Genomic DNA, 20,618 nt, shown 5'->3' with positions numbered 1-20,618 from the left:
ACAGGCCTCTTTCTGTCCCATGTGGCCTCTGCACCAATGGAGACAGTCCCACGTGTCAAATCCCTCTGCTTTCCCCCCGACCCCGTACTCCAAATTTCTGTTGCCAGGAGGAACCTGGTTCCTTTTTAAAAACCTCACCCGATTAGGTCAGGCCCACCCAAGATAATCTCCATATTTTAAGGTCAACTGCCTTGGACCTGAATGCCATCTGCAAAATTCCTTCACTGCGGCACCTAGATTAGTGTCTGATTGAATACTTAGGAGAAGGTGTGTGTGGACCAGGGTCCACGAATCTGGAGGCCAGCTCAGAATTCTGCCTACTACAGTCACTCAGCAAAAAAGAGAGGGACCAGCCCCCAGTTAGAGGGGAGCAGCGCATGGAACGGCTGAGGGAAGGAAGGAGCACGGAGCCAACCGGAAGCTGGATGGAGGGCTTACAGGGGCAGCGGGCAGCGGGCAGGAGAGAGCAGCTGTGGCCAGACCGCATGGGTCCTGGCAAGAGTCCACAGGAAGCGGTCCTCTGGTTGATGAGAACAGGGAAAGGCTCCACACGGGCTGATCAGAGACGCATGTACATGTTGAATAGCTCATTCAGCTTCAGAATGGAGAAGGACTGGGGAGTTGGGGAGGGGAGAGCATGGGGGCCCAAGGAACTTGGTAATGTTTCTGTATCTGTTTTGTCCAGAATGGGGGCCAATAGCCACCCATGGCAGTAGCCCAAAAGAGCACTTATGTGGCTCGTGCATGGGTGACTGGTTTTTTTTATTTTATTTTAAATTTAAATTACCATGTATGTGTACGAGTGGCTGCCTTATTGGACAGGTCAGCTCTAGACTCATGGGAAGAAAGGGGAGCAACACGCTTGAAGCCCCCTGGGTGCCTGGCACGTGGCACACATTATCATGTCCATCCTTTCCACAGCCCTCAGAGCCAGGGGCTTGAGGCCGTATTCTGCAGACAAGGCAGCTGAGCTCAGAGAGGCTAAGTACTTTCTCCGAGGTCACACAGCTGGACGAGATGGAGTCAGACCAGTCTGTCTGACTTTGGCGTCAGTCTCTTTCCAATCTCCCTTCCTGGGGCCACCGAGGTGGCAATTGGGGAATTAGGATTGGAGAATATAAATTGAGAGGAATAAATAAAGGTGGGGGTAATGAATAGTGAGGAGGAGAAATGAACCAGACTGGAGAGAGTTCCCTGCCAGCCACAGAAGCATGATGCGCAGGCAGGGGGAGTCATGGAAACGTTCTGGAAACCTCTCTGGGACCTGTGAGAATCTAGAGGCTCTTTTCCCTACAGGACTCCACACAGAGGGCCTGTTTCCGGAGATCGGGCCAATGTCCCAGACTGTCCACGAGACCAGCGGCCTTACATCAAGGTGAGTCGGCTCCAGAGACCCCTCACCCTGAGCCTTCCGCTCCCCGACTGCAACAGCCCTCCAGGGCTTCAGAGCCCCAATACCCAATGCAGCCTAACCCCTGTCCACAGTCCCTGGAATAGCTCAGGGCTGGAGGTAGCTGTCCAGGGGAAGTCCTGTGCTCAGGCCCGTAGCCTTCCCGGCACAGGAGGCCACCCGATGCCACTCTGCCTTTAGGGTTTCTCAAACACACTCCAAGCAGGTGGGTAGGGCATTGTTTCATGGAGCTTCCCTCAGGCAGCTCCTCTGGCTGGCACAGAACGGCTTCCTCAGCTGCCCTGTATCACCTGCAGGTAAGGGGACATGGCGTCAGAGGGCAGCACGCCAGTGACATCAGTAAAACAGCTCACTGACAAGGAGGTTCTCCCCACTACTCTACTGCACGCACTCTTGTCATTCCACTCATCAGGTGACAGGACTGGCCCTTCTCAGCACCGTGTGCTGGGCACTGGGGACGGTGAGAGCCGGGGCCCTGACCTCAGGGCGATGGCAATCCTAGGCAGGACCAAGCCACACAGCAGAGAACTCAGTAGCACGCCCCAGCCTCTGCCAGGCACCCTGGAGAGCAAGGAGGTGGGGTAACAGCACCCCCATTTCCAGGAGAAGACAGAATCATCACCTGGACATGTGGCTCCAGCATAAGGCTTTTCCTGTGGGAGTTTTAAAGCCATTTTGCATCAGAGCCTGGGTTGAAGCAGGAATCCCCAGCTCAGGGTCCCGAACTCAGAGGCAGGATGCTCTGTGTCCAGGCAAGCCCGTGAACTTTGACGACTATGGGGACGTCCACATCCCTGCCGTGATCCTGAAGACCTTTCTGCGAGAGCTGCCCCAGCCGCTGTTGACCTTCAAGGCCTATGAGCAGATCCTTGGGGATCACAAGTACGTACCTGCCCCAGGGGTACCAGCCAAGGGCCAGGCTGGGGGCGTGGGGGCTGCCTGGCCTATACTGGTGCCATCTGGCGCTGCAGGGCCAGGAGAGGGGCTGCCCCCACCTGATCTACCTGCTGAGGCCCCTGCCAACCTCAGCCAGCGACCAGTGTCCATGGGTGAGGTCGGGGTTGTCAGTTGTAGCTGGCTGAGCAGCAAGGTGGCCAAGGGTGTGGCTTGGCGTGATTTCCCGGGGCACAGTAAGTGCTTCATCCACGGTGGCTTTGTGACAGCGAGCTGGTCCCTCCTGCTCGCCAGTCAGTGCTCTTTTCTTGAAGGGACCATAGTGAGAGCTGGAAGTGGACCTTGCCCTAGGATCTGCTCTGGGACCATAATTCTTAGAAGATGAGCTGAGGCTGGAAAGCTGATTCCGGGAAAAGATGGTGGACCTCCAAGCACATTGGAACATCGGGTCCGTTCAAATTACCCACAACAGCTTGAGGTCACGAAAGAACGGCTTTTATTAAAAAGCCAGCAAGAACGTTCACACTAGGGAATTTTGGTGTCTTTCAGCAGCAGGGGCTGTTTTGTAAAGCACACGGAGTGTTCACGGTAACCCTGCCCAGGGCTTAGCGGAGGTTAGCACTGGAGGAGTCTCTCTCTCTCTCTCTCTCCTCTCCCTCTCTCTCTCTCATCCTCACTCTCTCTCTCAGCTCTTCGCTCGCTCCTCTCGTCCCTCTTTCCAACTCCTCATCTCTCGTCCTCTCCCCTCTCTCTCTCTCTCTCCTCTCTCTCTCTCTCTCCACCAGGAGCTTGCAGAATGCTTGTTAATTGTTGAGTTTGTTTTTTTTAATTGAAGTTTATTGGGGTGCAATGGTTAGTAAAGTTACGTAGTTTCAGGTGTACAATTCTGCAATACATCATCTGCATACACATTGTGTGTTACCACCCAGAGTCAGTGATTGTTGAGTTTTGACTTGAAGTTTCTGGAGCTCATGGAGGATGCACTTCCTGGGGGAACTGGGGGTCTCAGAGCCCGGCGCAGCTTCCGTCAGGCCCTGGTGGGGGTGGGGGCCTGAGCTGCTGAGAATCATAAACAGTGAACGTCATCCTAGAGCGGAGTCGGCCACTTTTTCTGTAAAGGGCCGATGGTAAGTATTTTAGGCTCTGCGGCCGTACTCAACTCTTCTTAATGCAAAGCAGCCGCAGATGAACGGGGGGTGGGTCAGTGCCAGTAAAGCTTTATTGACAAAAATAGGCCATTTGCCCTCGGGCTGTAGTTTGGCCAACCCCTGGCCTAGACTCTTCCCATTTATAAAGTGATTGGGCTTTCTGGGCTTTCTGGGCGGTCATAGCTACAGCGCCCATTGTGAAGAAGGGAGTGGACTCGGCAGAAGAGGGGTTTGCTGAGAACACCGCACGGCCGGGAAGTAACGGAGCCACAGGCCCAACAATGGGACAGTCGTCCTCCCTACCCTGGTCCAGTCCCCCCCGGGAGAGGACTCAGGAAGGACCCTCATGCCATTGCAGGTGTGGAGAGCAGCCTGCGGGTGACCTACTGCCGCCAGATCTTGCAGAGCCTTCCGGAACACAACTACGCCGTCCTCAACTACCTCATGGGCTTCCTGCACGAGGTGAGTAGAAAAGCAGGGTGCTGGTGCAGGGCCTGGCTCCCCACGTCAGTGCCCACACAGCCCAGGGTCTGGGGTCACACCCTCCCTCAGCTTGGAATGCCATTCCCTGGCCCAGCGGAGTTCGTCCAAGGCCTAGTGGCAGTAACTCCACCGGGAAACCCTGCGTGTGCCGGCGGGGTCACCGGGTCCCCCTGTGCCATTCCCATCCCGGGCTGCCTTCGGTTACTGCCCATAACCTCCTTTACGGGGGCCTCTGCTCCCGCGTCATCTCCTGAGCCGGGTGAGTTCGGGAGGGAGGGGCTGTGTCCCCAGGTCATCTGGGCAGGTGACCCAGAGGCCATGCTGGTGCTCGCTGGGCCAGAGACCCCACCACCACCTGAGTGGACCTGAGTCCTCTGGAGTACAAGAGGGGTCGGAGGGTGCTGGAGGGACCCCAGAAGAAGGGCAGAGCCAGAGGGTCCCTCGGGACATTAAGGCTGATCCTTTCCCTCTACGATGGGGAAACAGGCCGGGAGCAGGGAGAGCAGCACAAGGTCCCCGTGCTGGCTGGTGGCTCCCAGCCCAGAGCTCTGCCCACTGTCGGGACCCACGGGTCACTCCCCTTGCCTCGCATGTGTCCTGCAGGTGTCTCGGGAGAGCATTTTTAACAAAATGAACAGCTCCAATCTGGCCTGTGTCTTTGGGCTGAATTTAATCTGGCCGTCCCGGGGGGCGTCCTCCCTGAGTGCTCTCGTGCCCCTGAACCTGTTCACCGAGCTGCTGATCGAGTACCATGGAAAGGTCTTTAGTGCCCCGGACGCCCGTGGGGAGCTGGGCGCCAGCTCGGTTGGGGGAAGAGAACAAGGCAGCCCCTCCTCCGGAGGCGTCTCCACGCCCGCAGCACCTCCGTCCACGGCACCTCCGTCCGCTGGCACTGGCCTGGAGACTCCACTAGTGCTGGCAATATCACGTTGAGGTCTATCCATCTGTGCTCGCATTGTGTGTTTTGTAAATTTGCCATTAAATGAACTTTTACTGAACCTTCCGGTGGCAGTTCCCTGGTTCTGGTTTTTAAGCTGTGGGCTGAGACAAGAGGATGGATCTATTCGAATTAGAACCATCGGATATGGCTTAACTGAAAATGGGAATTGACTGGCTGGGGCCTTGTATCCAGCACATATTGTAGCTGTAATGCTGTGTGACAAACCAGCAGCTGTTTACTCTGGCCCGACAGTCAGTGGGTCAGCTGGGCAATTCTGGTCTTGTCAGGGCTCGCTCACGCATGTGGGGCCGCTGGGGAGAGACAGCTGTCCTGCAGGTGTCACATTTCCCTTTAGTGGCTGAATGGGGCATGTCCCCATGACGCAGGCAGAAGTGCAAGCACCTAGTACAGGCAGGTTCCCAGCTTTGGCTGCTGTCATATGTGCTCACGCCCTGTTGGCCAAAGCCAATCTCACGGCCAAGGCCGGGTCAGTGGGAGGGCTCTGCAAAGTTCCTTGGCAAAGGGGTGACTATGGGCAGAGTGGAGAATTAAGGCAGTAAAGCAGTCGGCCTTCCTGAGGGCTCCAGGACGCGTTACGGCCCTGCGGTCCTGGCCATTCAGTGATAAGGACGTAGACCCTATTGAAGTTTCTGGAGCAGAGGACATGGAGCTGGTTCATGGGGTGCTGGGATAGGAGACCCTGTTGCTCAAGGAATTATGTCTTCCTTTAGTGAGGGAGGGCAGAAGGTGGGTGCCTCCTCAGGGGTCAGAGGATGGTGACACCGGTGATGCAGGTCCACAAGCTAGCGAGGGGACTGCTGCCACCCTCTGCTGGGGCCTTGCTGAGTGCCAGGGGTGCTGTAGGAGGACCTTCCCCACCTGCCTCTTAGGCCTCATGGCAGCCCAGCCACGTAGGTCTTCTTGGTTGGGGCTTGAGGGGACTTAAGTAACACCCCTCTTCCCTGCCCGAGCTCAGAACATTCAGGGTGAGGCCGACTGACTGGAGACCTGCCTTAGACCTGTGGCCAAGAGCGTTTGCTCACAGGTCGCTCTGACTTAGAGAGATTCACCATCTGGGTGCCACCCCTGAACCAGGTTAACCTCCACGTACCTGTTCCTATCTGAACACCGTCAAACAACACCACGTGGGCACCGCGTTTTGGACATTTCGAAGTGGAATCATTTCGATCTTTGTGTTGAAAGCAGGCTTTGGTGCCCACAGACGGCCGTCCACGGCCCTCAGTCAGTACGGCCCATGGGTACTTCTCCTCAGCAGCTGCAGTTGCCCTAAGCAGAGGGCAGCGGTTTGCAAGTGCCTTGGAGCTCACAGACTTTGAGAGGCTCCAGCCCCTGCTCACCTCATGGCAGCCTCACCGAGCTCGACCACAATGGCCTGTGCCCTCACTGCTCCAGGCTCCAGCCCTGAGCCCTGGTATTCCGGAAGCCATCAGAGCCTGCTGACGTGAGCGAGTCTTCTTCTGGACTCTTCGCCTGTCTCCTCCCCACTCTTTCTTCACTGGCCTGCCTGCATCTCCCTCTCTCCTCAGTTCTGGGCTGCCACCCTGTCCCTATTCTTCATCTGTCCTTTCTGTTTCTTCTAGCTCACTCTCCCCGTCCGCCTGAGCTAGAATAATTCTCTTGTGCATCTTAGAAAGTGATTATTGTTTCATTTCTTCTCTGCTCTGCTATAAAGCTTTTTTCCTTTCTTTCATTCTTTATTCTTTGTTTCTAAACACAACCCTCCAGTTCCGACCAACCACCCAGCACAGGGAGCCCAGACCGAGCCTGAGCGGGATCCCAAAGACGGACTCAGTCTGGAGCCCGAGGCAAAGCCCCCGCCTGTCCCCTGGCCGCAGCTCTGGAAAAGCTGCCTGGCATCTTGTACTCACAATTCAGAACAATGCTAAAACGGCCTCCGAGTGCTGTTGCAGGAAAAAAAGATCTGAAATAAAAATTATGGTCCCCTTAAGTGCACACCAATGTGAACACCAGAATGAACAACGACAGTAAATCAAGTCTCATGCATTATGCAGAAAGGTTTACAGCGTGAAGTTTACATTCATGAAATATACGTCTCCAATTTTCTGATGCCGAGAGGGGTCCTGAGATGTTCTCCTGTGGCTGCTTTGGTAACACTCTTCCCTTCACAACGAGAATTGTGGGATCCTAGCTGCAGCATGTGTGTGGCCTTGTCACCCTTCCCTGAATCAAAGCACAATTTCCCGATCGTTCCCACATTATCGGTGATAATGTCTCAGAAGCACACACAGCGCACTGCAGCTTAAAACAATGAAATGCAACGCTGAAATGAGGACTCCAGGGTTGTCTGTGTTGGCAGGATGTGTGGAATAAATTGTCCAAATATTCACTTTTACAGGAATGACAGATTTTAAGTGACTCCAGAGAGCAGGCAGGCTGCCCAGAACTTGTAGCTGATACGCAGTGAATTACTGTATCCTGTCCAGAACATAAAAAGTCTGAAGCAAATCAAAACGGTCAGTCTGCCCTGAAGAGAGCCAGGGCAGTCACTGGGGGAGCTAGAGTAAGCACCCCATCTCTGGTACCAGCTCAGATTCACAACTACAGGACCCTAGGCAAGTCATTTCACCTGACGGGGAGTCAGAGTTGGAAGGCTCAGCTTGGGACTCTGTCCTACACCATGGACGTGTGACTGGGGTAAGCTCTTCGAGCTTTTCCCCATTTGTGTAATAGGAAAGGCAGGGTCCACTTGGCAATTCCGTGTGCTTTAAAGCACCTGTTTGTGCCAGGCAGTGTCAGTCTCACAGTTAGGTGGAAAACAAGGAAAGAAATGCACGAACTAAATGTTTTCAGAACTAAAGCAGTATGTTCAGGATACAGGCAGGTGCAGGGAGGGAGACAGGAGAGAGTCATGGCAGCTGAGGATGGTGGTCTTCCCTGAGACGGCGGGGATACAAGAGGAAGAGCAAGTTCTGTCGGTTTGATAACAAAAAGCTTTACTGCTTTGTTATAAGGACAATATAACTGTTTGGGGGGCGGGGGAATCAATGACAGAAAGTGTAAAAAAAGAAGTGAAAATCACTTGAAATTTTATCACCCATAGATAACCATTGTTCATACTTGAGGAATGGGCCCTTGCACGTACTGTTGGTAGAGGTGGAAATTGTTACAAGTACTTTGAAGAGCAGTTTAGCAAGCTGGTAAAGTTAAAGCTGATCCCGCCATTGGCGTGTCTAGGTAAATAGCCGGAAAGGTAAGTGCAACAGTATGAGTGCTGTGTTGTTGTCAGAGAAAATAGTTAGAGGCAGCTTACATGTCCGTCAGTGGAAAGAATTGCAGGCACATTGGAATCACAGCCACCTGACTGTGTCGTGTCCTGCAGTTAAAATGAATAAGCTGGATCTGTATGTTTTCAACATGGATAGACCTCAAATAGTACGTTGAGAGGGAAAAAGTTGCAGATGATAATTACAGTGTGCTTTCACTTGTATAAAATTAAAAGCTCCCCAATCCAGCATAGTTTATGAATTGAACATTATTATACTTTTGAACAATATACATAGAAAAAGAAATGTTAAAAAGTGAACAGGAAGGTGACATACTAAATTCCTCATAAAGAGGAACAAAGGGGCCTTTACTTCTGTAATGTTTTCTACATGTACAAAATGTATCTAAGTGTTCCATTTCCAGCATGGCTGAAACAATCCTGCAGGACTTGACCTTTCCACAGACAACACCGCTGAGCTCTGGACAAAATATAAAACAACAAACTAAATCCACGACTTGGACAAGAATGGGTCCTGAGGGAAGAGAACGCTTGGAAAAGCCAATGGCACAGGATGAGCTTCCGTTATGTGGCTTTTAACCTGCGCCAGACCAAAGTTGGCACCTCTGTTAGCGTGGCTGTATCTCCAATAGAAAATCACAATCGTTTTGGCTCAAAGAACAGAGGACAGAGTTTGGAACAACCACAATCACTAGAAAAGGAGTAGGGAATTCCAGACAGGAGAAGCCAGAGAGGGACAGCCTGAAATCTGTGCATAAATTCTGCTCAGAGTTCTGCCGGATCTCTGAGCCACATATGTGCCAGACAGACACCAGCTGTGGATAAAAGAACTGAACTGAGGTTTGAGCTACCGATTGACAGAGTTTGCAATATGAGGTCCATCCAAGTTAAATGCCCGCTAAAGCAAACAAACAAAAACCACTAGTCTTCAGAGGAATACAACAGAACCCAGCATAATTTTCACAACGTCCAGGATACAATAAAAATTATTCATCAAACAAAGAAATGAGAAAATGTAACCCACTCTAAAACAGTCAACAGAGACCCAACTTAAAATGATACAGTTACAGTTATTGGAACAGTGCTAGTCTAGGATGTGAAGGTAGCTATTACGTGCATCCTTAAGTATATAAAGGAAAATATGCTTACAGTAAATGAAAAGATAGGAAGTCTCAGTAAAAAACATAGAATCATGACAAAACAAAGGGGAATTTTAGAAAAGCAAAATATGGTATTTGAAATTTTAAAAGAATATAAAAATCAAACAAAACACTGGTGTGTTTATAGGAAAATGGAGATGACAGGAAAGAGTTCCTTGAAGCTAGACCAATAGAAATTACCCTATCTGAAAAACAAATAATAAAAAGTTTGAAAAAAATAAGAACAGAGTCTCAGGGCCTGTAGGAAAATATCAAAATATCTTACATACACATAGTTGAAGCTTCAGAGGCAGGAGAGAGACAGAGACAGAGAGAGACAGAGAGAGAGAGAGAGAGAGAGAGAATAGAGCACAAAAAAAATTGAAAATTATGGCCGAAAATACCCCAATTTGGTGAAAGACATACATTGTCAGATTCAATAATATCAGCAAACCCCAAGCTTGAAAAATTACACCTAAACACACAATAGTGAAACTTCTGAAAACCAAAAATAAAGAGAAAAACCTTGGAGGCATCCAGAGAAAATGAAACGTTTCAAACAGAAGACCAACAATGGATATCAGCTGATTCATGAGCCAAAACTATGAGTCCAAAAGACAGTGAGAAGAATACCTTGGTCCAATATAATAAAGGAATATAATAAGGAATAAAATGCCAAAAAGGAGGGGGAACATGTCAAAACAAATTCTATACCAACTAAAAGTATTCTTCAAGAATGAAGGTTAAATACAAACATTTTTCAGGAAAAAGAAAACTAAGGAATTTTTTCACCAACAGGACCTGCACTACGAAATACGCCAAAGAGGGCTGGCCTGGTGGCTCAGGTGGTTGGAACACCGTTTTCCTAACGCCAAGGTCACTGGTTCGATTCCCACATGGGCCAGTGAGCTGCGCCCTCTACAGCTAAGATTGTGAACAACAGCTCTCCCTGGAGCTGGGCTGCCGTGAGCAGCCGGAGGTTGGCATGAGGTGCCATGGGGCTGCTGTGTTGTCATGCAGGGACTCTGGTCCCCCCTCCCCGCATGAGAACGCAGGATATGGTGAGGCCAAAAGGAACACAAAAATGGAGCCATAAATAGAGGGAGTCATACCACTTTATTCTCGCTGGCGGCTGGGTTGGAGATATGAAAGCAAACATCCGCCAGTACCCCAAAAAGGGGTCTTCCTGCACCCAGTCTCACTGGCGGCCAGGTGAGACACATGAAATAGGATCCACACGATCTGCAATCCGCCATCCGCTTCTCTGCCAACCAACCAACAACCGCTCCACGGGGGTCTAGCTCTCCGGCAGCTGCTGGGCTCTTCCTATGCTGGCCGCGCTTGCTAGCTCAGCCACGGCAGTTACATCAGTGGCTAATGGCTAACTGCTTACAGCTGATGGCCGACTAGTCACAGCTGATGGCCATCTACTACCTGAGCCAGCACCTTTCCACGTGAGGCCGAGAACCTGGAAACCTCTCTGAGACTCTGTCTCCACCTTCACCTCTATAGGGTCTCGCCTCAAAATTTACGTGACAAGCATCTTCTGCGAGGGTCCCCATGCCATTTTAGTCTACAGGCACCTGCGGACAGAAAGAAACAGTAGTCTTAGGAACCAACAATGGCAAATCCCTTCCATCTGGGAGGATACATGCTAGCCTTTTGTCCTGTGAAAGGAGGGTCACTGCCACTGGCACCTTTCCCGGTTTGTGGTACCAGACTTATATGGCAGTGCTTGGGGTCCCTTGCGTAGTTTCAACTTGTAGCAGAACAGGGGACCCCATAATAGGCCATAGCGAGAGCACGTAGAATTCCCCATAAAATCATCCCGGTTTCGGGACCTCCGTATACTACAGTCACTTGTGGTGGCCACTCGGCCGCCACCCTTGGCGTCACTTGCAAATCATGAGTCAAACCAGCCCCCCATGGGACTATCAGGCCCAACCACTGACAGTGGGGGCTTTTGATCCGCCAGGGCCAAGTCCATTGCTGCCGTTCCCCTGCTTTCAAGCATGTGGGTGCTGGCAGCAAAATGTTTCCATTCCTGCCGTAGCCTGGCTTTAACAGAGTCTCACTTGTGGTAACTTGTAACTGAATGGGAGCGGCCGTTCGATGTAGCAGAGCTTCTACTGGTGCGGGCCTCCTTCCGTGGTCTCTCATTCAGGATTCTCAGGACATCCCATAAACGCGAGGCCCAGTCACACATCGTGGGAGGGTGTTTTGACACCCGGAGACCTTGCTTCAGAAGGCCATTGTAGCGATCAATCATGCCAGCTGTTTGCGGGTTATACGGAGCATGAAACAACCATGTACGTCCATCCTGGCAGCCCAGCGCTGCACTTCTTGCCCCGTAAAATGGGTACCCCCTGTCACTTTCAATGACTTGGGGGCGCCCATAGAGGGCGCACAGCCGTGTAAGAGCGACCCCTGTAGCTGCTGATCCACAGCCGGACACGGCCAAGCAAACATCAATCCCATAGCAGTGTCCACTGCTGTAAATGCGTATATCGCATTGCGGGCCTTAGGCAGGGGTCCAATGTAATCCACCTGCCAGCAAGTGAGGGGCACCCTCCCTCGCGTAATCTGCTGTGTCTCCCAGGGGAGCCTCCGCCTTTGGGGGCTGTCCTGGGCACAGACGGCACAGTCATAACAGGAATCTGCTATCTCCTGCCATTTCAAAGGCAGACCCCAGCGTCTGCTCACCTGCCACGTGGTTCGGCTTCCGGCGTGCTGCAATTTCCTATGCAGCCAATGGGCCACATCAGTGGCAGGAGCCCGTTCTAACCATCGGACCCGTGCTAGGGCATCTGCTTCATCATTACCTGGGGACACTAAGGGGGGGTGACCTGTGACATGCATTAGGGTCACCTCCTTTCTCTGCCCTAGGTCCCAGAGGTTCTGCCACATGGCTTGACCCCACAGTGGACGGTGTCCTACCAACCAGTTTGGTGTTTCCACATAGGGAGCCACAACGTTAGGTCCCGGAACACCGCCCAGCTGTCAGTACAAATAACTAGGGGCCCGGGCTCGTGGCTGATTATCATCCACACGGCCCGTAGCTCAGCCCACTGGCTACTCTGGCCTGTCCCAGTATCAAACCAAGTGGTGTCTGTTTTGGGCTGCACACCAATAGCCGTCCAAACAGCTGCAGCCCCTCGGCTAGAACCATCGGTGAACCAGGCATCCTCAGGTACTGGGGGCTGTCCTTCTCTGTAGGGCGAGGGCTCCAAGTCCTCCCCTCTAGGCAGAGCGCTTGGCTCAGCCTGGGCTACAAGCTCCACAGGCCCTAGGACCTGTTGTGGCTCTGTCCTCAAAGGGCTTGAACTAATGGTGCTACGTTGCTCCAAGTAGGCACCCCACTTGGCGAGGGTGGTGGTCTGTGCCACTCCCGTTTTGGGTCCCTGGGCCCACGTACGCACCCACTCCTGGACAGGATAGGTTGTTCGAACCAACACCCGTGCCGTTCCTGTGATGGCTTCTGTGGCCACTAGGGCTGCGTACACAGCAGCCAGCTGTTTCTCTGTTAGAGAGTAGCAGACTTCCACTCCTTTCCATAATTGGGACAAAATCCCACTGGCGACTGGAGACGCTCCTGCCGTTGCCAGAGGCCCCAACCCTACCCCTCTTGGGTTACGTGAACATCAAGTTCAAGTGGGCGGCCAGGGTCCACTACTTGCAGAGCCTGTGCCTGCTGCACTGCCCATTTTGTGGCAACAAAAACCTGCTCTATAGCCTCTGTCCAATCCCATGAGGCCCCCTTTTTATCATATTGTATAAGGGCCTTGCCATTTGTGCTAAATGAGGTACAAACGCCCGCCAATATCCTAGCAGACCCAAATATGTCTGCAGTTGGGAGACCCTGGTCGGCCGGGGAAAGGCTTGTATTTTGTCAATAATCACCTCAGGTATGACCTTTGTCTTACCCGACCACACAACACCCAAAAACTTGACGGATAAGCCAGGGCCTTGGACCTTTCCTCATTCACCGCCCAGCCACGTGACTTCAGGTGGCGGAGAAGAGAGGGAGTTGCTTACTCTAAATATGAAGGAATCAGAAGTTAGTAATATGTCATCAACATAGTGAAACAAGGCCACAGAGGACGGGTGATCCCACTGTGCCAAGTCCTGGGCTACGAGCCCGTGGCAGATAGTGGGCTGTGCAAGTATCCTTGCGGAAGGACTTGAAAAGTCCACTGCCACCTGTCCCAAGTAAAAGCAAGCTGCTCTTGACACTCGGGTGCAATGTCAATGAGAAAAAAAGCATTTGCAAAGTCCACTACATAGTGATACGTTCCCAGGTGGACACATGATCCATCAAATTGTGAATTGAAGACACTGCAGCGTGCAAGGATGGTGTCACCTTATTTACTCCCTATAGTCCACAATCATTTGCCAGGTCCTATCTGCTTCCTTTTTTCTAAGGTTTTATTGGTGAAGGGGAACAGGACTTTATTGGGGGAACATTATGTACTTCCAGGATTTTTTTCCAAGTCAAGTTGTTATCCTTTCAATCTTAGTTGTGGAGGGGTGCCGTTCAGCTTCAAGTTGTTGTCCTTTCAGTCTTAGTTGTGGAGGGCGCAGCTCAGCTCCAGGTCCAGTTGCTGTTTTTCTAGTTGCAGGGGGCACAGCCCACCATCCCTTGCAGGAGTCCGAACCAGCAACCTTATGGTTGAGAGGACACACGCCAACCACCTGAGCTATCTGGGAGCTCAGCAGCAGCTCAGCTCAGGTGCCGTGTTCAATCTTAGTTGCAGGGGGCGGAGCCACCATCCCTTGCGGGACTGGAGGAATCGAACTGGCAACCTTGTGGTTGAGAGCCCACTGGCCCATGTGGGAATCGAACCGGCAGCCTTCAGAGTTAGGAGCACGGAGCTCCAACCGCCTGAGCGACTGGGCCAGCCCCCCCGATCTGACTTCTTGACAGGCCATACTGGGGAATTAAGGGACTATGCATCAGCCTCACAATATGCGCCTTCTCCAATTCCAAAAACTGTACGACCAATCTCCTTCTGTCCTCCCAGCAGGCGGTACTGTCGTACTGTAACCACGTGCTGGGATTGTAGCTGCACTTGAGGAGGGTGGTGAGCATGCCCACGTGTGACCGTTTTCACCACCCGGATCCGGAGACGGAACTCTCCAACCGACATCTGTAAACTGAGGCCATATAACATGTTCCACCCCTAGAATATATTCTGGAACGGGGGAGACAATACACTTTGTAGACGGGGGGTTGGGGGTGGAAGGCTTCCTATACCCAGTGGTAAGGAAACAGCTTTCACAGTCACAGTCTTTCTCCCGTAGCCATCAATGCAGATTGCTGGTCCGGGGGAACAGTTCTGGGTTCCCATAAACAAGACTGCAGTCTGCGCCAGTGTCAACTAGGGCCAAAACCCTCTGCACATTAGAAGGGGAACAATGTATGGACAGTTCCACGTGGGGCCTCCGGTCCCTGCTCGTCCCCTCTGACCGGGTACCTTGGCCCCACCCGTAATCAAGCTGAAAGGAGTCGGCCTCAAGCGGCCTCATGAAGTCCTGAAGGGACACAGGTCGAGCTTTCCTAGACTTCTCCTGTAGGCTTCGCCGGAATTACTGTTCCGGACGCAGCTATTTCCAAAGTTCCAACAAAAGTGCATTGGGTTGTCGGTCTATTTTATCCTGATCAACCCCTGCTGCCACGAGATCATGCCACATCTGTGTGCGTGTTATTCTCTGAGGACCGCGACCTCGCCCCCTTACTTTTGATTTGGGCTTCCAGACCTTAATTTCTCGGACCTCCTGTCTTAACTTCCTTCACCTCCGACTTTCAACATCCCCCAGGTTGGCCATGGCAGTTGTAACTCCATGGACCTGCCGCCCCACATAGGGTGTAAGAATGGCAACGAAGGATCCAAAAGCACTCGCAGGTGCAGTATCCAAAACCAGTTCTCATGCTGGCTGTAAAAAGCTCGTCATCCGGCCCCCTCATATTAGGGTTGAACATAGCATGTTTCATACCCATTTCACGGATGATTTGAGTAAGTTCCGTGTATGACTGCCATTGACTCACAGTGTCTGGCAGCTCGCAGCCTGTCCCCATACCATGCGTACCGCAGCAGTGAGCCACTCCATTAGAGAGTGGTTGCCCTGGTCGTCGGCCAACCTACGGCCATTCTGTAACCTTTGTCGCAGGGACGGATGCACTGTCACAGAGGCTAGCTTTTCCATCTCGCCTGGGGAGCAGAGAATACTGTCTGCTCCCTCATCCCGTAAACGTAGTAGCCAAGCCGAGACTGGCTCTCCAGGGCTTTGTCTGTACCGCCTCCCCAGCTCCTGCAATTCAGTGGGAGTGTAAGGGGTGCAGGTCATGAACTCAGTCACAGCTGGGTTGCCGGCAGCAATGCCCCCGGGGCCCAAAGTTGCTCAAGCTTTACCTTCTGCTTCATGCTGGGCTGGGGGTGGGGGTTGGGAGCTACATTGTCTCCACTCATGTTGTCCAGAGTCTCCACTGTGGGGCTCCTCCTCTAACAAGTGGACCCAGGCTTCCAGCGCCTCCCACTGGGACACCTGGTCCTGCACCTGGGCTGTTCCAGCAAGCACTTCCTCCGAGTTATGATGCACCACAGTGAGAATCTCCTCTAACTGGTGGCCCGAGCTTCCAGCGCCTCCCCCCGGGGCTGCTGGTCCTGCACGTGAGCTATTTCATTAAGCGCGTCCTCCATGTTACAACGAAAGGCCGTGAGGAACATCCAGCCCACACGGCCAGCTCCTCCGGAAACCGCTCAGCTAGAATCTGCAGGGCCCTCTCCGCGCTGGCCGGAGAGCCATCCATGTCCTCCCACCCCTCCTCGGGGGTCCAACTCCTGAGAACAGTGACTACCGGCTACCACACACTGTGTGGGGGCCACCTGTCCTGCCCAGAGTCAGACTCCATTCCTACCTGGCCGGAATCCTGCTCGCCGTGCCAGGTGTCCGACTGGGTGGAGGGCTCAGTGTAGGATGTCCGCAACCCTCGGAGCCTAAGGCCGCAGCAGACCACCAAAAATCAGGCGACACCCGCCACGGCCAACAGGGTGGCGTGCCATCCGGATGCTAGACAGGACCACCACTTCACTGAGGGGCCACGTTTCTCCCAGGTAGATTACATTTCCTGCTCCCGGCGCCGCTCTTCACGGGCCTCCTGAAGCTGAGCTTTCACACACACGAACTGCTCCACCATCCTTCGGAGAATTTTGGCCGGCACCATATCCTGCTCGCTGAGCCATGTGTCATACAGGGACTCTGGTCCCACTCCCCACATAAGAATGCAGGACATGGTGAAGCCAAAAAGGAACACCGATGGAGCCATAGATAGGGGAGTCATACCACTATATTCTCGCTGGCGGCTGGGTTGGAATACAAAAGCAAACATCCGCAGTACCCCAACAGGGGTCTTCCTGCACCCAGTCTTGCTGGCAGCCGGGCAAGACACACGAAGTAGGATCCACACAATCCACAATCCCCTGTCCGGTTCTCTGCCTGCCAACCAACCAACACAGGCACGGCAGTTACATCAATGGCCAATTGGCTAACCGGTAACAGCTTATGTCCATCTACTACCCGGGCTAGCACCTTTCCACGTGAGGTCGAGAGCCTGGAAACTGCTGTCTGGGACTCTGTCCCCTTATGTGTGCTGCCGCAGGCTGCTGTGTGCCACCATGAGGGGCCGGTGGCCAGCGTGAATGGCCGGCAGCCGGCAAGAGCTGCTGTGAGCTCCTGTGAGTAGCCGACCAACGACTGGTGACTGACTTATTCAGCCAGGGGGAGAGCAAGGCTCGTAATACCAACGTGGGTCCTACACAACTAGGCTGAGAAACAACGGCTTGAACCGGAGTGGGGTGAGGGGAGGCTGAAGAAAGAAGGGAAAAATGCCAAAGGAATATCTTCAAGGTGATAGAAAATGACAACAGATTGAAACCTGGACATTTAGGAAATAATAAAAAACATTGGAAATTGTAAATATCTGAGTTATATAAAGGAGTACTTTTTCCTCTTAATTTTAAAGAAATGAATAAGGCAAATATTAGCAAATCAAATAAAGCAGTATAAAAAGGATACTAGATTATGGTCAAGTAGAGTTTATCCCAGGAATTCCATGTTGGTTTGTCATTTGAAAATTAGTATAACTCACTGTATTTACAGAATAAAGGAATAAAACCTACATGGTTTTTAAATAGATACAGTATAAGTATTTGACAAAATTTAATCATCATTTGTGATATAAAAGATATCTAAGCAAACTAACAATAGAAGAGAACTTACCTGAGAAACACACACCTCGATTTCGCTGTCATTTGCATGCGTGTGCATACATAACATACGTGCACATACACACAGACACGTGTGCAGGTCAGTGTTTAACCACTGGCTCTCTAGGAATATAAAGCCCTGATTTGTAGTGTTTGCCAATTTCTGTGGTGTAAATACTCCCACGGGGCCAATCTCAGACTACCCACATGAAGTCTCCGAACATGGATTTGGGAAGAGATGGCCACAGGGACTCCCTCCGGGGCTGGTGGGAGCCGGCTCCAGCACCCGAGGTGGCCCTTTCCTGGCTGGGCCTCCCGCTCCACTTCCGGGCAGAGCCCCCTGGTGGAGGCGGTGGGAACAGCTCCTCCCGCTGACAACCCGGGTGGGGAGGACGCTGGGACAGAAGCTTACCTGCACGTCCCCACCTGGAGCCAGGCTTCCTCAGCCTCTCTGACACTGGGGAACTGCCTGCTGCGACTGGAACAAGATCTGTCACTGGACATCAAAATGGGACCCGTTTTGGAGCTGCACTGCCCTGCAGGTGGGTGCAGTCCCTCCCTTGTGTTTGGAAACCAGGGATCCTTGGGGGTGGGTGCTGGGGCCTCACCATATGGAAGGTGGCCAGTGGAAGTAACAGCAGCTGTGTCCAGCACCCCGCGCTCTGTGCCCTGGCGCAGCTCCTCCTGGGGTCCTGTATGGGAGGGATCCTGCAGGTGGGGGGTGTGGTGGGGTGAGTGGCAGTGGCTTGCGTGCTGTTTGGCCTGGCCAGGTGGTTTCCTCTCAAATTAGTTACCTGCTTAGACGTCTCCTGGGGGAGCTCCAGGCCATAGTCGGAAGGACGTTGGGGTGGGGACTGGAACCCACCCAGCAACGTCACCAGGAAACTGCAGGAACTCTTCTCAGGCAGCCGTGGGGATCCTGACAGGTGGGACTGGAGGCAAAGCAGAGTTTAGTTTAAGAAGCACTCTGGACTGACAGGGGGACAGCGTGTGGTGAGTCCTGCTTAGCCTGCCTGTGCGCCCTTCTCTGTCCCCTCATGCCTCCGTGGAGTCACCCGACGGCCAGGTCTCCATCAGCAGCCCCAAACTGGCAAGGTGGCCTGGTCAGGACTGGGCACTTGTGCGGCTGGGTGGGGCGGCCTCCAGCCATTCTCTCATTCCCTGAGAGGTGACCAGTGTCCAGTGGGTAGAGTAGCAGAGTGGCTGGGAGCGCAGGCATGGAGTTGAAGTCACCTGCTGGCTGTATGACCTCGGTGTGTCACTTAAAGTTCCTGCACTTCCATTCCCCGTGAGGGTCTGTGATGTGCCAGAGCAGGTCTGAGGAAGGAGCCAGGCGGGCAGGCACAGAGCAAGTGGTCGGGGCACAGGCCCGTCAGCAGGGTGACACCATGGGCTGTCCAACCCGTGAGTCGTGCGGGGACAGACGAGGCAGAAGAGGCAGGGCTGGGCGGTGCTGGGGGCAGAAGCCATAGGAAGGAGAGGGGTCTGTTATGGTTGTCTCCCCCAAAAGATGAAGTCTTGACCCCTTGTATTGTGCATGTGACCTTACTTGGAAGTAGGAGGTCTAAGTTGAAGTGAGATCATTTGTGTGGTCCCTCATCCAGCGTGTTTGTGTCCTTATGAAAAGGGAAAATTTAGACACAGATGCACACACAGGGAGAAGCCAGGTTAGATGGAGGCAGGGAGCAGGCTGCAGAGTCTATAGTCCAGGGAATGCCAAAGAGGGCCCGCAAACCGCACAGAAGGAAAACGGTGAGAGAAGACAGGACGAGATGGCCTGGTCACCAGAAGCTGGGAGGGAGGCCTGAACAGTCTGTCCCACAGCCTCAGAAGGAACCAGCCCTGCTGGCAGCTTGATGTCGGGCTTCCAGCCTCCAGAACGGGCAGAGAATACATTTCTGTTGTTTAAGCTGTGGGGTCTGTGGTGCTTCGTTACAGCCGTCCCCCCAAAGTAAGACAGGGTCCCAGTAGGCAGCGCCCTCTGGGAAGGGGTGAGTCCCCATCACCGTCGTCATGTGAGCAGAGGCCACCTAGAGGTTGACCATCCTGACGACCTGTCCTGCAGGGACTTCCAATCCTGGGAGGCCCCATGGATGCTCATGGCGGGGACGCGGGGGGTACAGACGGAGCTGGTCAGAGGAGGTGCTGGAGGTCGGCTGTCCTGGTGCATGGGCACAGGTTACCTGGGCACCGGTTGGGTGGGCGAAGCTTCAGGAGGCAGATGTCCACGTACTTTGGGGCCCCCTCTCTAATGGCAGAGCTGTCCCATGGAGGCGCTTCCCCAGGAGGGGGTTCCCATCACTGGGAAGGAGGAGGGGTGGGGAGGGGCGCGTCTTTGGAGCGAATTCCCACCCTGCTCAGGGAGGGGGTGATTGCGTGAACACCCCTAGAGCCCTGCTCTCTCGGGGGGAGGGAGGCAGGACGTGCTGGACGCCCAGAGCTGAAGGACGAGGATGACACGCAGTCCAGACGCACCGGGTCCGAAACGGCAGGGTCTCGGGCCGTTTCGTCACTTTCCTGACCGCAGCGCTCATCCGCCCCCTCACCCAGCCTCTCCAGGCCGGGTGGGCCTGGCAGCTGGACTGGCAGAGGGCAGCCCCAAGGCCCGGCCGCTCTTTCTGGAGGAAGGCACCTTCATTTATTCCATGAATATTTACTGAGCACCTACTGTGTGCCACGCACTGTTCGAGATGGTGGGATTTGGTGAGTGACACTGACCTACCTCCCGACCTTTGTGAAGCAGACCAACTATCAAAGGTGAAGCAGACCAACCATCAAAGGTGATAAAAGTCTAAAGAAGAGAGGAAATTTCTTAGTTAAGGGGGACAGCTGCACCGAGAGGGGACTGTGGTCGTCTCCAAGTAAGTGAAGGGGAAGCGAGGGGCTACCGGATGGCTCAGTTGGTTAGAGCACAAGTTCTGAACAACAAGGTTGCCGGTTCGATTCCTGCATGGGATGGTGGGCTGTGCCCCCTGCAACTAAAGATTGAAAACGGCGACTGGATTTGGAGCGGAGCTGCACCCTCAACTAGACTTTAGGACAAGACTTGACTTGGAGCTGATGGGCCCTGGAGA

At 53.2% G+C, this 20,618-nt stretch overlaps 1 protein-coding gene across 1 annotated transcript in view; it reads left to right on the top strand.

Moving 5' to 3' along the window:
* Nucleotides 1–4,905, top strand: part of ARHGAP8 (Rho GTPase activating protein 8) — a 53,618-nt gene extending 48,713 nt beyond the window's left edge. Inside the window, 4 exon segments of the mRNA XM_033116670.1 lie at nt 1,297–1,375; nt 2,096–2,293; nt 3,789–3,915; nt 4,540–4,905. Coding sequence (XP_032972561.1) covers nt 1,297–1,375; nt 2,096–2,293; nt 3,789–3,915; nt 4,540–4,869 — 734 coding nt within the window. The 3' untranslated portion in view covers nt 4,870–4,905.
* The last annotated feature ends 15,713 nt before the right edge of the window (nt 4,906–20,618 follow it).

Source organism: Rhinolophus ferrumequinum, chromosome 10, assembly GCF_004115265.2.
Source record: "Rhinolophus ferrumequinum isolate MPI-CBG mRhiFer1 chromosome 10, mRhiFer1_v1.p, whole genome shotgun sequence".
NCBI lineage: Eukaryota > Metazoa > Chordata > Mammalia > Chiroptera > Rhinolophidae > Rhinolophus > Rhinolophus ferrumequinum.
This window is presented reverse-complemented; position numbering and strand designations above follow the sequence as displayed.